This window comes from Temnothorax americanus, unplaced genomic scaffold (assembly GCF_048541705.1).
Source record: "Temnothorax americanus isolate GAGA-0224 unplaced genomic scaffold, ASM4854170v1 Scaffold12, whole genome shotgun sequence".
In the NCBI taxonomy this organism is placed as follows: Eukaryota; Metazoa; Arthropoda; class Insecta; order Hymenoptera; family Formicidae; genus Temnothorax; species Temnothorax americanus.
Window position 1 is genome coordinate 3,851,329 of NW_027509253.1, and position 12,465 is coordinate 3,863,793.

Sequence of the window (12,465 nt, forward strand, 5' to 3'; positions counted from 1 at the left end):
TTTACGATTAATATTAATATAAGAATAAATATTGAATGTTATATATATTAATATATAATATATAGAATCATTATTTATTTATGGCAATTATTACTAAGAATGATCTAATTATCTATCCGAATTACCTATTCAATTGCTTATTTTTTCGGCATTGCAAAACGTCCGTTTCAATTATTATGATAATTAAACGACGTGCTTGTCGAAAGTATATAATAATAATAAATACCTACAATTAAAATAAAACTCGTAAATCTCTCGAGAATTTCTGAAAAGTCTCCAGAGATCTGTGACAAAGAATTATTTTATTTGATATTGATATATATAATTATGCGATCATATATATATATATATATATATATATATATATATATATATATATATATATATATTGATTCATGCAACTATACGGAAGTTTAGCTATATATACGATAAAGCTGACGCTTTAATCATCCAGTTTCGAGCGTAAGGATAGCCGGAAAAGGAACTCAGATAAAACCGCAACATCGTCGGGTTTCCCAAATAAGTTATATATGCTAGTCCGTAGTGTTAAACATGTTAAACGCTCCTCTACCGCGATCTTCTCTGGACCTAAAATAATAAATTATTTTAAATTATTTACGTCGCTGAGAAAGAATAGGTGCATTCATGTGGTTTCAGTTCGGACGATCGGAGGGTTTTCCCTCGCAATACCCCGAGTATCATACTCCGGCGACGTTGGACGTGACCGAGACCATATTGATCATGGTTTTCGTGATCATCGCGATTTCCTACATTAGCATCATACCGGGCTATCGGAAGCGGCAAGTAAGTACAGAGCTTCAGCTTTAAACTATTAGACTTTTTATTTAGACTTAACACCACGTACGTTCTGAGGAACATCTTATGAACCTAGATTATCTTTCAGATGCTTTTACAACCTGTCCTTTCTCACGTTGTGCGTTATTGGAATTGTCTGAAATAATAAAAATCATTTCTTTAAACACTCTTTAATATACTTGTCTAAGTAAGTTCACAGACACACCGTAGACGTATATCATATCAAAAAATTATACCACGCACAAACTATATTTTACTTATTTTTACTTTAGAATAATCCCACAAAATAAAATTTTAGAATATAGAATATAGAAAAATTATATATATATATTACATGTAAATATAAATTACTTAAAAAATTGCTACAATTAATTTTAATTATAACTTGAAGCTTGTATTGATTGCATTCTCTGATCTCAACTTGCTTCACTTAGTACACTATATAAACTCCTTAAACTTCTCATACTAATGAAATGATTTTTGTATCGTACAGAGCATCTACATGACTATAAAGATCGGCTTGAGCATTACCATTGGGTGCTTGTTAATAGGTATAAATATTTTAAAACAAAATTTTTTTTTTCGGTATCTGTTCTATGTTATGAGATATATTGAATTCACCTGTGTGTCGAACGTTATGAATTTGCAGTAGAAAATTTCGGTCAAGAATGGGAATACGGCAGCACGAGAAGCAAAACGCCCTATCGGGCCGGCATAGGTCACGAGATCGATGCTCATATGGCAGTCAAAATAGGGCTCAGATCGGTGAACGTCACACTGAAAGGTAATTTAAAAGAATGAATGAGTCGAAAATAGAGATACATTTGCACATATAAATTCATTGGATGATTTTCAAGGAGAAATACGATTTTATCCAAAATAAGTTTAATCCTTTTTTTAACTCGCTGATTTGCCGAAGTGTGATGCATACCTTGCGAATGCAATCTGGAATTATGCTAATTAAAGAATTTCTTTCTCAGCCAAACCGGAAGAAGGCACGCCGCTCGAAAAAGAAACGATCAATTACAACGAAAGGTTTCCCTGGACGTGGGATCAAGGCATAATCGGTTTTGGGCCCTACGGTAATATTTGCTGTGAATCATTACTTCATCACGCTTGGTCAGAGCATTTAAATAATATTAATGAACTTCCTGTAGCTGGACTGCTGCAGAGGACCTTCCGTGAAGGCCAACGAAAGGGTTTGCCCATTCCAATTTTATGGATCGCCGAGTATTTCGTTATCGATGGGGAGGGCATTCGATTTGGGAGATTTTATCGAACCGCCGGGTGGTATTGTCACATCTTGTTGTGGTCAGTACGGAAGATATAAGCGCACACACACACACATACACACACACAAATAAAAGTAGAAAGAAAAAATTTAAGTTTTATGTTATATAAAAATATGTTGTATTTATTTTTTGAAGATCGACTTCTCGACTAATACTATAAATCTTTACTTTGTAAATAAAAATAAGCTATTTTTTTTAACAATGAACATATACCGTGAAAAACTGTTCGCAGGACTGCCTTCGCCTGCTGGATACTGGCTAACATATTCCTGCAGTCGGTGAGCCGGTACGCTGCTTATCTAATCGGTTTGATCGGCGGCTTACAACTGTTAACTTGTCTCGTGTGGGTCTGCGTGCACAATCCAACTCCACTTGTGATTCCCTTCGAGGATGGCGTCATTAGGATGACATTGGGCCTGCATTTCTGGATGACTTGCGGATGTGGTAATTAATTGTGTTACTTAAATTGACCGGATTCACGTGTAGATCTCATTTGACAGCTTCAGTTTGGCGAATATTGAGCCCTCTTATTTTTTCATTTAATATTCTTAATTACTGTCTTTTTCCTATATTTGTAAATTATTGAGTTTAATAAAATTAATTATTAATTTGAACAGAAATAAGACTGTATTTACTCACTTTATTTTTTTCCAAAATAAGTTCAATTTAGCACATTGATAACATTATTTCTACGACATATTTAGCATCCGCGTTATCTTCGATGTATTTCTTTCCAGGTCTGTTTTGCGTTCTTTTGGCGATTATAATGATATTCATGGACTTGCGTCATCCTAATACATTATCAACGCTTTTGCAAATAGACCCTCTCGGCCAGTACGACGAATGTGTAATGCGTAAGCAATTGTTATAATAGTTTCAAAATGTCACAGAAGCGTTTTACTTCTAGGTCCTTTAAAAAAGTAAACGTTTGTCTTAATCGACAGGAAACTGTCAAGTGGACGATATGCTGCGTAGTAAGGTACACATGAATGACTCGATGGAAATGACTTCGCTTTCTTCACAAGACAGAAACACGGGAATGGTGAGGAAGATCATAAAAAAAATGTTTCCATGATAAAGAGATTGACAACTTAATTAAAAAATATAACGGTTGCAGGTAGTGCTAAAGAGACGATCGACCATTAAAAACGTGCAAAAGAAGTCGCTTTTCCGCGCGCCAATTTCCATGAAGATGGAAATCTACGACGACGTGGTGGTTTACGAAAACCAGGATATCGCAGGGTACGCCCGCTTACTAAAAAAAAAAAAAATCTAGCAATAATTCACAGATTACATTCTTCAAGGGAAATACATTTTGCTCGTGATTTATAGGTCGTATGTATTGTACCCGTATTTTTATTGTTTATCGATTTTTATACAATCCTGGGCAAAAGTACTGCAATACTTTTAATGTATTGTAATAAATCAGTTCAATTAATTATTTAAACTAACAGGCACACTGAACTCCTATAATCGGTTACAATAGTTATTGAAACACAATTATTAATACTTAAAACATTGCTACTACTTTTATCTCGCAAACCGTTTAGCTTAATGTAAGTAATGGTTAAAGATGCTTTCCAGTTGAGAGATCACGATGGATTGTTTTCCTAGGTCGTCTAAGAACGCGGCTAAAATGGAAGTGCGCAACGAGAAAGCGGAAGATGAAGAGAAAAATGTCAAGCCACCGCCGATTCCAAGAAAGAAGAAAAAGAAGGTCAATTCCTAAACACGCCAGTCTACGGTAAATTTCGATCAACGCGCATGGATCGCCCCTTTGAAAGAATCTTGATGTAAATGCCATGTATCCGTGTATTTTTTACTATACCAATACATAGCGATAAAGACAGGTAGCTTATCGAATTCAACGAAATGCTTGAAAAACTGTGTCGGTTGTGAGCGGAGTCTTCGTCTAGCTTTCCGACTCTGTTTTCTCCTTGCTGTCGTTCTCCGATGCGGATCTACCTTTGTCGTCCGACTGCTTGGACTCCGACTTGTCGCTGGACCGTTTTTCCTTGCTGGATTTCTTCTCGCTTCTGCTACTCTCCTTTTCGGGCCTCTCCCGATCGCTGTCGCTCCTCTTACCGTTGTCCGACTTGTCCTTGCTGCGCCTATCCCGATCTTTATCCTTGGACTTGTCCGAGGCGTACTTGGACTTGGACGATCTGGACTTGGATTTGGAACGCGAACGTCTGGACCTGGATGTAGAGCCCTTGCTTCGCGAACGTGAACGACTGCGACGGCGCGGTGATCTCTTCTTCCGTTCCTTTGATCTGGATGGTGATCGACGCGACCTTCGATGAGATAAAAATGATTAATGCGTATAAAAATATAATGATCTCTTTGCGTCTGGTCTTCAATCGCATCTTGAATATATTTTTTTCAATACTGAAACATTTTTCGAGGCTATATTTCACTTTTTTTAGAATTTGTAAGCTGAGCATAAGGATTTGCAATATATAAGAGTATTATAACATGAGGGCTGGCAAAGACAGAAGATCGTTCAGCTATACCTCGACCTTCTCGATCTGCTACGGGAACGGTGGCGACTGCGCGAGCTGCTGCGTCGTCTCGATGGCGAGTTGCGCGACCTGCGCTCCTTCGATCGAGACCGTTTGGAGCGCGAGCGCGATCGACGCCGATGGCGAGAGCGCGAGCGTCGGTGGCGCGAACGCGAGCGTTTACGTGATCTCGAGCGTCGGCGTCCGCGGGATCGCGACCTGGACTTACGGCTGCGCGAGCCGCTTCTGCTCCGCTTATCCTTGGAAAGCATGCCGATCATCGGGTCGATTGCCGCGGAGATGAGATTGTGTGCCTCCTTCACCCGCGACATGGCCTCCTCAATCTCCTTCTGCGCAGCCTCGTTGCTCTTCGCCTCCGGCTTCGCGATCGCCTGCGTCGAGTGGTACAGCTTCATCGGACGTTCCGCCAACTGTTTTCCATTCAGCAGCAATGCCGCTACCACGGCGGCCTGTTCCGACAGTTCCACCAGCGCATAATGCTCGGCGTCCGAGTCCCTGCTGCACATACGCAGGTACTTGATCTCCACGTTGTTATTGCTGAAGAAGTCCAGCAGTTGTTCAGGGCTCACCGACGAATCCAAATTCGCCACCACGAGCGTCCGACGAATCTCTTCGATACGTCTGCTATCCAGATGACCCGGCAGGTGCGGATAGGCTGGTAACCCATTTGCCTCTAGCTTGGGATCCATCGTGGTGATGACGTGATTTGGAGGAATACCCTCGATAGCATTCACTACGTTCGGGGGCAGCTTTGGTTCTGACGGATAGAGGCCTGAAAGAATTTGAAGATAGATCAGATCTATGCCAAAAATAGGTAAAACATTTTATATATGAACAAGCATGTTTTCTATTTAGAGATCAATATATATCTCAGCGTAATAGCATAAACAAAATGGCGTAACATATTGGACATTTGATATATTTATTCTCAATATATTTGTCTGTAACTTGAATAGGGTAATAAATTATTAAAATATTAGGCTCGTTTTATATAAATCAATATGAGAGAACAATGGACCAACAATACGAGCTAAAGACAAAATATTATATTATTACAAAGTTTAATTCATAAATAGAATGGATATAAAATAAATGTTTCGACTTTCCTAAGCCTTCCTACTAAATTGAAATATACAAAAATAAGTTTAACTATTAATCATGATTGAATTGGTCTACCGTAATATTTTCCATGAATACAAGAAGAATAATAAGTGACACATTTTAAATTAAATGAAAATTGAAACATAACAACAGAGATACATTGCACGAACATGAGGCTAAGACACGCGAGAGGCTAAAATCAGAGCAAGAAACATGATTTTCATTTCATAAAATTATAAATTATTAAAACAAATTCGACCTATTGAGTTATCTAGTCATTAAATTAAAATAAACTGTGAGTTTTAAAATAGTGAAATTGCTGAAGATGCTGCTGAAGATTAACAGTGGCGTGCGGTCCGGTAAACTGGATTCTTACCTGGCACAACTGTGCCATTGTTGGTCAGCTCCAGGGCACGCTGCTCGTCCGGGATGTCTCCGTTCTGGTAGGGGATCACTATCAGGGCCCGGTCGATGAAAACGGTGTTGGTCATGTGCTGGGCCACGGAGACGCAGCCCTGGTCGTGAAACTTGATGTAGCATATGCGCGACTGCACGGGCACGGCGACATCCCGGATGGTAGGGTACAACCTAATGTCCTCGATTTTGCCCAGATACCCGAAGAGCGTCTGCATCTGGTCCTTGGTGGCCTGGGGCGCGATGTTCGTCACCTGGACCACCTTCGTCGAGCCGACCGCCATTCCGCCGGCCGAGGAACACCGCGATTTCGCACGCGAATAAGGTTGTAGAGGTTATGTTGCGCTTCCGCGGACTTCACTGCGGCAGGCTGAAGCTCATCTCTCTCTCTTTTTCTTATCGCTCGCTTATCGAACCTCACCGCCGCCGCCCTGGAACAAGAGGTCGTTTCGAAAAAAAACTAGCTTCTCTCACAGGCGAAAACACTTTACGGTCCGAACCTTCCCGTTCCTCCGATCGGCGTTGTTGCGGCGTTGCGGCACTTGCGGCAACAAACTGAAGTCCTGAAGTCGGCCGCGTTTCTGGACGATGCCGGGCCGGATGCCGGATGCACGATGCACTTGCAGCGTCCCGTTATTTGATTGGCTGTTTCGAATATCTCTCGATATATCGCCGCTCATTCAAATTTCAACCAAATTTTAAATTGAAAAATGTATTGCAAAGATATTTAATAATATATCAATAGTATCGAAAATTATCTTTTCAGAAAAATATCTTTTAGATAAAAAATGTATCTATCATTTTCAGAGTAAAAGGAATATAACTAATCTCGATCAGATTGAAATTTTTACGTATAAAAAGTAGTAAAATCTATTTATTAAAACATGGTCTACTTTATACAAAATATATTACTTTTATTTATACAAATATTTTATTACAAATATATTATAGCAGCAATTTTCTTCATTGCAACGTGCTGTTAATGTATTATTATTATTATTAACTTTTGTACAAGTTTTGTATTTTATAGTTTTAATTCGATGTACTTTTGTCCCATGATTTATAGAGTTCCATGAATTTTAAAAATTTATTAATTTTAAAATATTAATTATTATTAATTTTAATTAAATAATTTTATTAATAAATGTTTAAGAATTTATTTGTTCTAACTTTTTATATACAAAAACATCCACAGACGAAGGTACACTATCAATCACAAATTCTTAAAGATTTTGATTTTTTTCTTAACATTAAATATCAAAATCATTGCGGATATGCAAGTTTTCGCTTTTCAATATAGAGTACATATCGGCGACGGAATAACTTTTCTTTCCTTCGACGTACAGAACCCTATAAATCCCTTCTAATCATTTTTCTATTCGCTCGTTTTGCGTCGAGAGGGGCTGCTCCGCACCGACATATACTTAACTATGCTCGAGGGCGGTGCTTCTGATAAATCGACCTCTGATCAATCTTTCACAACTACTCGCGGAACTCGCTTATCATTTAATAGAGAGTAATACGCGGAAAGTGTTTTTCGGAAATGAGCTTATGCATTATCGATTCATCCCCCGATTACGCGAGTAACAATAGCGACGCAACGTGCAATCATTCCACCCCTCCGAGATTCTTGATTCGGTAAATAGCGAGCTTTTCGAGTTCCGAAAGGGTTGAATCGAGTCCCCCGTGTCATTACGCGGACGTTAAACTCTCTCGGTGAACGCCGCGCGCTTCGTCGTCCACTTTGCCAGCAATTTTCAGCGGAATTACACGTTGTCGCTCGGCAAGAACTCTCCCCGTTATTTTTCCATTACATCCATGAGCATATGTACAGACAACACTGTTCTTTTAATTGTCGTGTAGACATTCTGTGTTTTTTAATATAAATTGGGATTACTTCATAATAAAGGACGAAACATATTCGGCATACAACAATTGTAATATAAAATTATCCACAACTAATGCTAAACGTTTGGTCAAACACTTGAAAGTTCATAAGTAAGTATACATTTAAAACACGACTAAAGTACTGAAGAGTATAATGTTGATAGTCAATTTTAACAAATAATAATTATTTTAATAAAATAGCAAACTGAATAAGTAGCAAATTAAATAATCATATCTTTCATAAATCTCGGTGATTATGCTAACATCATTCGGCTTAAAGGATAATTCAAAATACATACGATAATATAGAATAATATAAATCATATCCAATCCTTCATATCCAATCTGCCTCGAGATGCCTTGAACTTGAGATTTACAAACGACCTAAAAAATAAAATAATTGTATTAATTATAAATGTTGCTTTCTTTTAAAATTTTAGATTAATGAAAACGATAATCAGTTAGCAAATACCATACAAATCATGGCACTCATAGATCTTGGTGGATAATTATCATCATTTTTATATACTATTTTTACATAATTCAAAAAAATTATGTTGTCCATATGATAAATGAAAATTACCTGTAGTTTCTGTCTTTTGACTACGATGTCCAGATATTTAGCAAGCCTGAGGAATAAAAAGAAAATTCTGTGTTTATTATTGAGCAACATTATTACTACATATTATTATTGAGATTTATGAAGTCAGAAGTAGCAAATTCAAATATCATAGCATTCATAGATCTTGGTGATTACGACAACATCATTTTATTTTAAAAATAACTCAAAACATAAGATAATAGGTGCTTTTCATTTACATCAAAACTCAGATAATTCTCACTTGTGACGTCGTTCTATCCTTTTTGGCAATTAATGAATAACAAAGACAGAATTACATCACAAGTGAAAATTATCTGAGTTTTGATGTAAATAAAAAGCAACTAATAAAAGAAAATATAAATACCTTTATACTATCTGAAGATGCCTTGGACTTGACATTTACAAGCAACCTAAATAATAAAATAATTGTATTAATTAAATGTTACTTTCTTTGAAAATTTTAGATTAATGAAAACGATAATCAGTTAGCAAATACCATACAAATCATGGCACTCATAGATCTTGGTGGATAATTATCATCATTTTTATATACTAATATATATTTACATAATTTTAAAAAATCATGTCCATAAGATAAATAGGAATTACCTGTAGTTTCTGTCCTTCGATTACGATTTCCAGGGATTTCGCAAACTTGAGGAATAAAAAGAAAATTTTGTGTTTATTGTTGAGCAATATTATTAATATATATTATTGAGATTTATGTGAAATCAGAAGTAGCAAATTCAAATATCATAGCATTCATAGATCTTGGTAATTACATCATTTTATTTTAAAAAATAACTCAAAATATAATAAAGGAAAATATAAAATACCTTTATACTATCTGAAGATGCCCTGGACTTGAGATTCACAAGCAACCTAAATAATAAAATAATTGTATTAGTGAGAGAAATGTTGCTTTCTTTTAAAATTTTAAATTAATGGAAACGATAATCAGTTAGCAAATACTATACAAATCATGGCATTCATAGATCTTGGTGGGGTAATCATCATTCTTATATACTAATATATTTTTACATCCGCTCATAATTATTTAAAAAAATTCATGTGGTCCACAAGTAAAAATTACCTGTAGTTTTTGTCCTTTGACTGATTCCCAGGGATTTAGCAAACCTGAAAAATAAACGAAAAATTCACCGTTTATTATTGAGCAATATTATTAATATATCTTGTTGAGATTTATGAAGTCAGAAATAGCAAATTCAAATATCAAAGCATTCATAGATTTTGGTGATTACGGCACCGTAATTTAATTTAAAAAATAACTTGAACCATATAAGGCAGTATAGCAAAATATAATTACCTTTTGTAAACAATCTCAAGATGTCCTTTCATTTAAGATTCACACGCAACCTAAATAATAAAATAATTGTATTAGTTAAAATTACTATTTTTATTTACTTGAATTTTAGATTGTAAATAATAATCAGTTAGCAAATACTATACAAATCATAGCACTCATAGATCTTGGTGATTATAGTAACATCATTTTATTTAAAAGTAAATTTAATGTAAAGAATAAAAACATAAATGCCTTCATATATATATATATATATATATATATATATATATATATATATTATCTCAAGATGCTGTTTTGCTTAAGATTTGCAAGCAAACTAAATAATAAGACAATAATTTGTTTACTGTTATTTTTCTATTTGAATTTTAGACTAAATAATGATTAATTAGCAAACATTATGTAAATCATAACATTTAAAAATCTCAATGATTATACGTCATCACTTTCGACATTTACGTAATAAATTATATAATAAATTAGTTTAACCATCACAACAATAAATAAAATTTACCTAAAAATCTGGCTTCTGCAGATGAATTACAAATCGTTCAAGGAGTATGCTTGGTTGATTTTCCTTTAGATCTAAAAAAAAATTATATAACGTAAAACAAATGTTGCAAAATAAAAGAAACGTTAATTTACATGATACAAAATATAAATGCTTACCTAATAAGATACGTATTTTTATTTAACTAAAATGTGTATTTTGTCGAATAAAATATAACATACCTGCGAAGTAAGAGTGCACAGCAAAATTTTTTTTTTAATCAAAAGTAAATAATGTAATACATTAAAACAAAGAATTTCAAAAAGCTAGAGCACATTTACTTCACAGAATACATCGTCCGTGACAAATATTCTAATTTACAATGTATATTTAGTAAAGTATACAAATTAATCGGTCTTTTTAGTGGTTCGTGTCTTCTTAGTGGGAAGAGGTTTCTGAGACCGTAGCACGGCACTGGCTCGTCGCAATGCTACCTACAAAACACATTACGTTCTAGCATTAGTACAGTATTAATGGCAAATAGCACGTAATTAAAACCAAAATTATACTAAGAGTAAATAGAACCAATAGGAAAAGATAAAAAATATTTTAAATTTCTTTAAAACAATATATTAATCTTTTAAAGATCAAAGGTATATATATGTGCCTTCGAAAATCAACTGTTAATTACGAAAGACTTGCGCACATGCACATATGAGTAGATACATATATTGAGATCCATAGTGAAAATAGTATTAAACCATAGAATTCTTCTTAATTTGTCAATTATTGAAAGTTCTAATATTAATATTAATTTCCAATATTAATTCAAAAGTTATAAAAATTCTGTTTGTATTTCAAACCACATGTTAGGTTTTCTATTCAGTCTGTGACACGATCTTTGAAGTTTTCTTCGAAGTTTTTTACTTAAAACGCAAAATAATAAAAAAATTTATAAACTACTATAATCAACGACAATTATATGATTACCTTGGTAAGATCCACACGATACTTGTTTTTTCTAAGCAGAGTTTTCAACTTATGGAGGGAACGACGAGCTCCCGCCTTCATTGTGCTCTTTACATTAGATTTGGCCGGCTTGTTGACCGCTTTTGCTTTCTTGTAGACGACTGTGAATCCCTTTTTGTCAGGGGTATCAACAATGCCCACGCTCTTACGATGAACCAAACCGGAGTAGCGATAACTGCTCAGATTCGTCAAGTTGTTGGCTTCCTAAACAATTATTTTTCTATGTAACAGCAGAAAATATTGTTAAGGCGTAACTTCTTAAGGTTAGCGTGGTTAATGATGCTTTTTAGGATATAACGAGAGCCTAACCGTAGAAAACGGCTTGTTGATGTTGCGCTTCTTGAGAAGGAAGGCATTGTTGTCGCGGATTATCATCCAGTTCAAGTGCGACGACATCTTGGACTTCCTGTTACGATCATTGTCAAAAATTTATTACAATTTCATATGTAATCTTTGTATTATATTGCATCACGCTTCTTATTATAATTGTATATTCTAAACAAGATATATCTATTTAGTTAAATCAATTATTATTTATCAAATTCGACTAAAGTTTGTTGATAGGTTATGTATACCCGACATCGTAAAAGAGACGATTTCTCGTAAATACTGTTGTACTATGGGAGATGTTTAATAATTCAGAATATTTCACGATCGTTAAATACGTATTTCGACGCAACGGATTATTAAAAGGAATATTAAATCCGATAATATATAAAGCGAAATTATAACGTACCACGTGCACCAGCAAGAAGAAGCGACGGGAAAGAACTCTTCAAGATGGCGGGGAGAACACAGTGTTGTCAAGTCGTTTCGAAAATTTTCCCTATGATAAATGCTTAAAGTCCTAAGCCGGAAGAAATTGACTAATCACATTCGTTCATTCTCCTCACATTCAATGTGATTGGTTAATTTCTCCGAGACTAATACTACGTTTACGCCAGCATTACTTCTGTAGTAAAGTAACTTATAACGCAAAATAACTTACA

At 35.1% G+C, this 12,465-nt stretch overlaps 3 protein-coding genes and 1 long non-coding RNA gene across 6 annotated transcripts; 1 reads left to right on the plus strand and 3 right to left on the minus strand.

Annotated features, from left to right (window-relative positions):
- Nucleotides 1-450: 450 nt before the first annotated feature.
- On the minus strand, nucleotides 451-1,914 carry LOC143893288 (uncharacterized). Of its 2 annotated transcripts, XR_013255762.1 has the most exons (4): nucleotides 1,748-1,914; nucleotides 1,438-1,593; nucleotides 866-952; nucleotides 451-588 (listed from the first exon to the last, which is right to left on the minus strand). It is a non-coding gene; the product is annotated as an uncharacterized LOC143893288 (long non-coding RNA). The 2 variants fall into 2 exon arrangements; XR_013255761.1 differs by lacking the exon at nucleotides 451-588 and having other exon boundaries at nucleotides 811-952.
- LOC143893278 (dual oxidase maturation factor 1-like) lies at nucleotides 511-3,863 on the plus strand. The gene is made up of 10 exons (XM_077398488.1): nucleotides 511-804; nucleotides 1,310-1,367; nucleotides 1,466-1,600; nucleotides 1,797-1,898; nucleotides 1,974-2,127; nucleotides 2,341-2,552; nucleotides 2,846-2,962; nucleotides 3,053-3,150; nucleotides 3,226-3,350; nucleotides 3,723-3,863. The coding sequence occupies exons 1-10, from the start codon at nucleotides 646-648 to the stop codon at nucleotides 3,835-3,837; spliced, it is 1,275 nt and encodes a 424-aa protein (XP_077254614.1). The 5' UTR covers nucleotides 511-645; the 3' UTR covers nucleotides 3,838-3,863.
- Nucleotides 3,388-6,749, minus strand: Srp54 (splicing regulatory protein 54). Of its 2 annotated transcripts, XM_077398480.1 has the most exons (4): nucleotides 6,646-6,749; nucleotides 6,108-6,576; nucleotides 4,622-5,402; nucleotides 3,388-4,402 (listed from the first exon to the last, which is right to left on the minus strand). In XM_077398480.1, the coding sequence occupies exons 2-4, from the start codon at nucleotides 6,427-6,429 to the stop codon at nucleotides 4,021-4,023; spliced, it is 1,485 nt and encodes a 494-aa protein (XP_077254606.1). In that variant the 5' UTR covers nucleotides 6,430-6,576; nucleotides 6,646-6,749; the 3' UTR covers nucleotides 3,388-4,020. The 2 variants fall into 2 exon arrangements, with proteins under 2 accessions (XP_077254606.1, XP_077254607.1); XM_077398481.1 differs by lacking the exon at nucleotides 6,646-6,749 and having other exon boundaries at nucleotides 6,108-6,638.
- A 4,066-nt stretch (nucleotides 6,750-10,815) lies between these two features.
- Nucleotides 10,816-12,371, minus strand: Rpl28 (ribosomal protein L28). Its single transcript, XM_077398500.1, has 4 exons — nucleotides 12,213-12,371; nucleotides 11,786-11,882; nucleotides 11,438-11,680; nucleotides 10,816-10,941 (listed from the first exon to the last, which is right to left on the minus strand). Exons 2-4 carry the CDS (start codon nucleotides 11,870-11,872, stop codon nucleotides 10,855-10,857), a joined length of 417 nt encoding a protein of 138 aa, XP_077254626.1. The 5' UTR covers nucleotides 11,873-11,882; nucleotides 12,213-12,371; the 3' UTR covers nucleotides 10,816-10,854.
- Nucleotides 12,372-12,465: the final 94 nt, after the last annotated feature.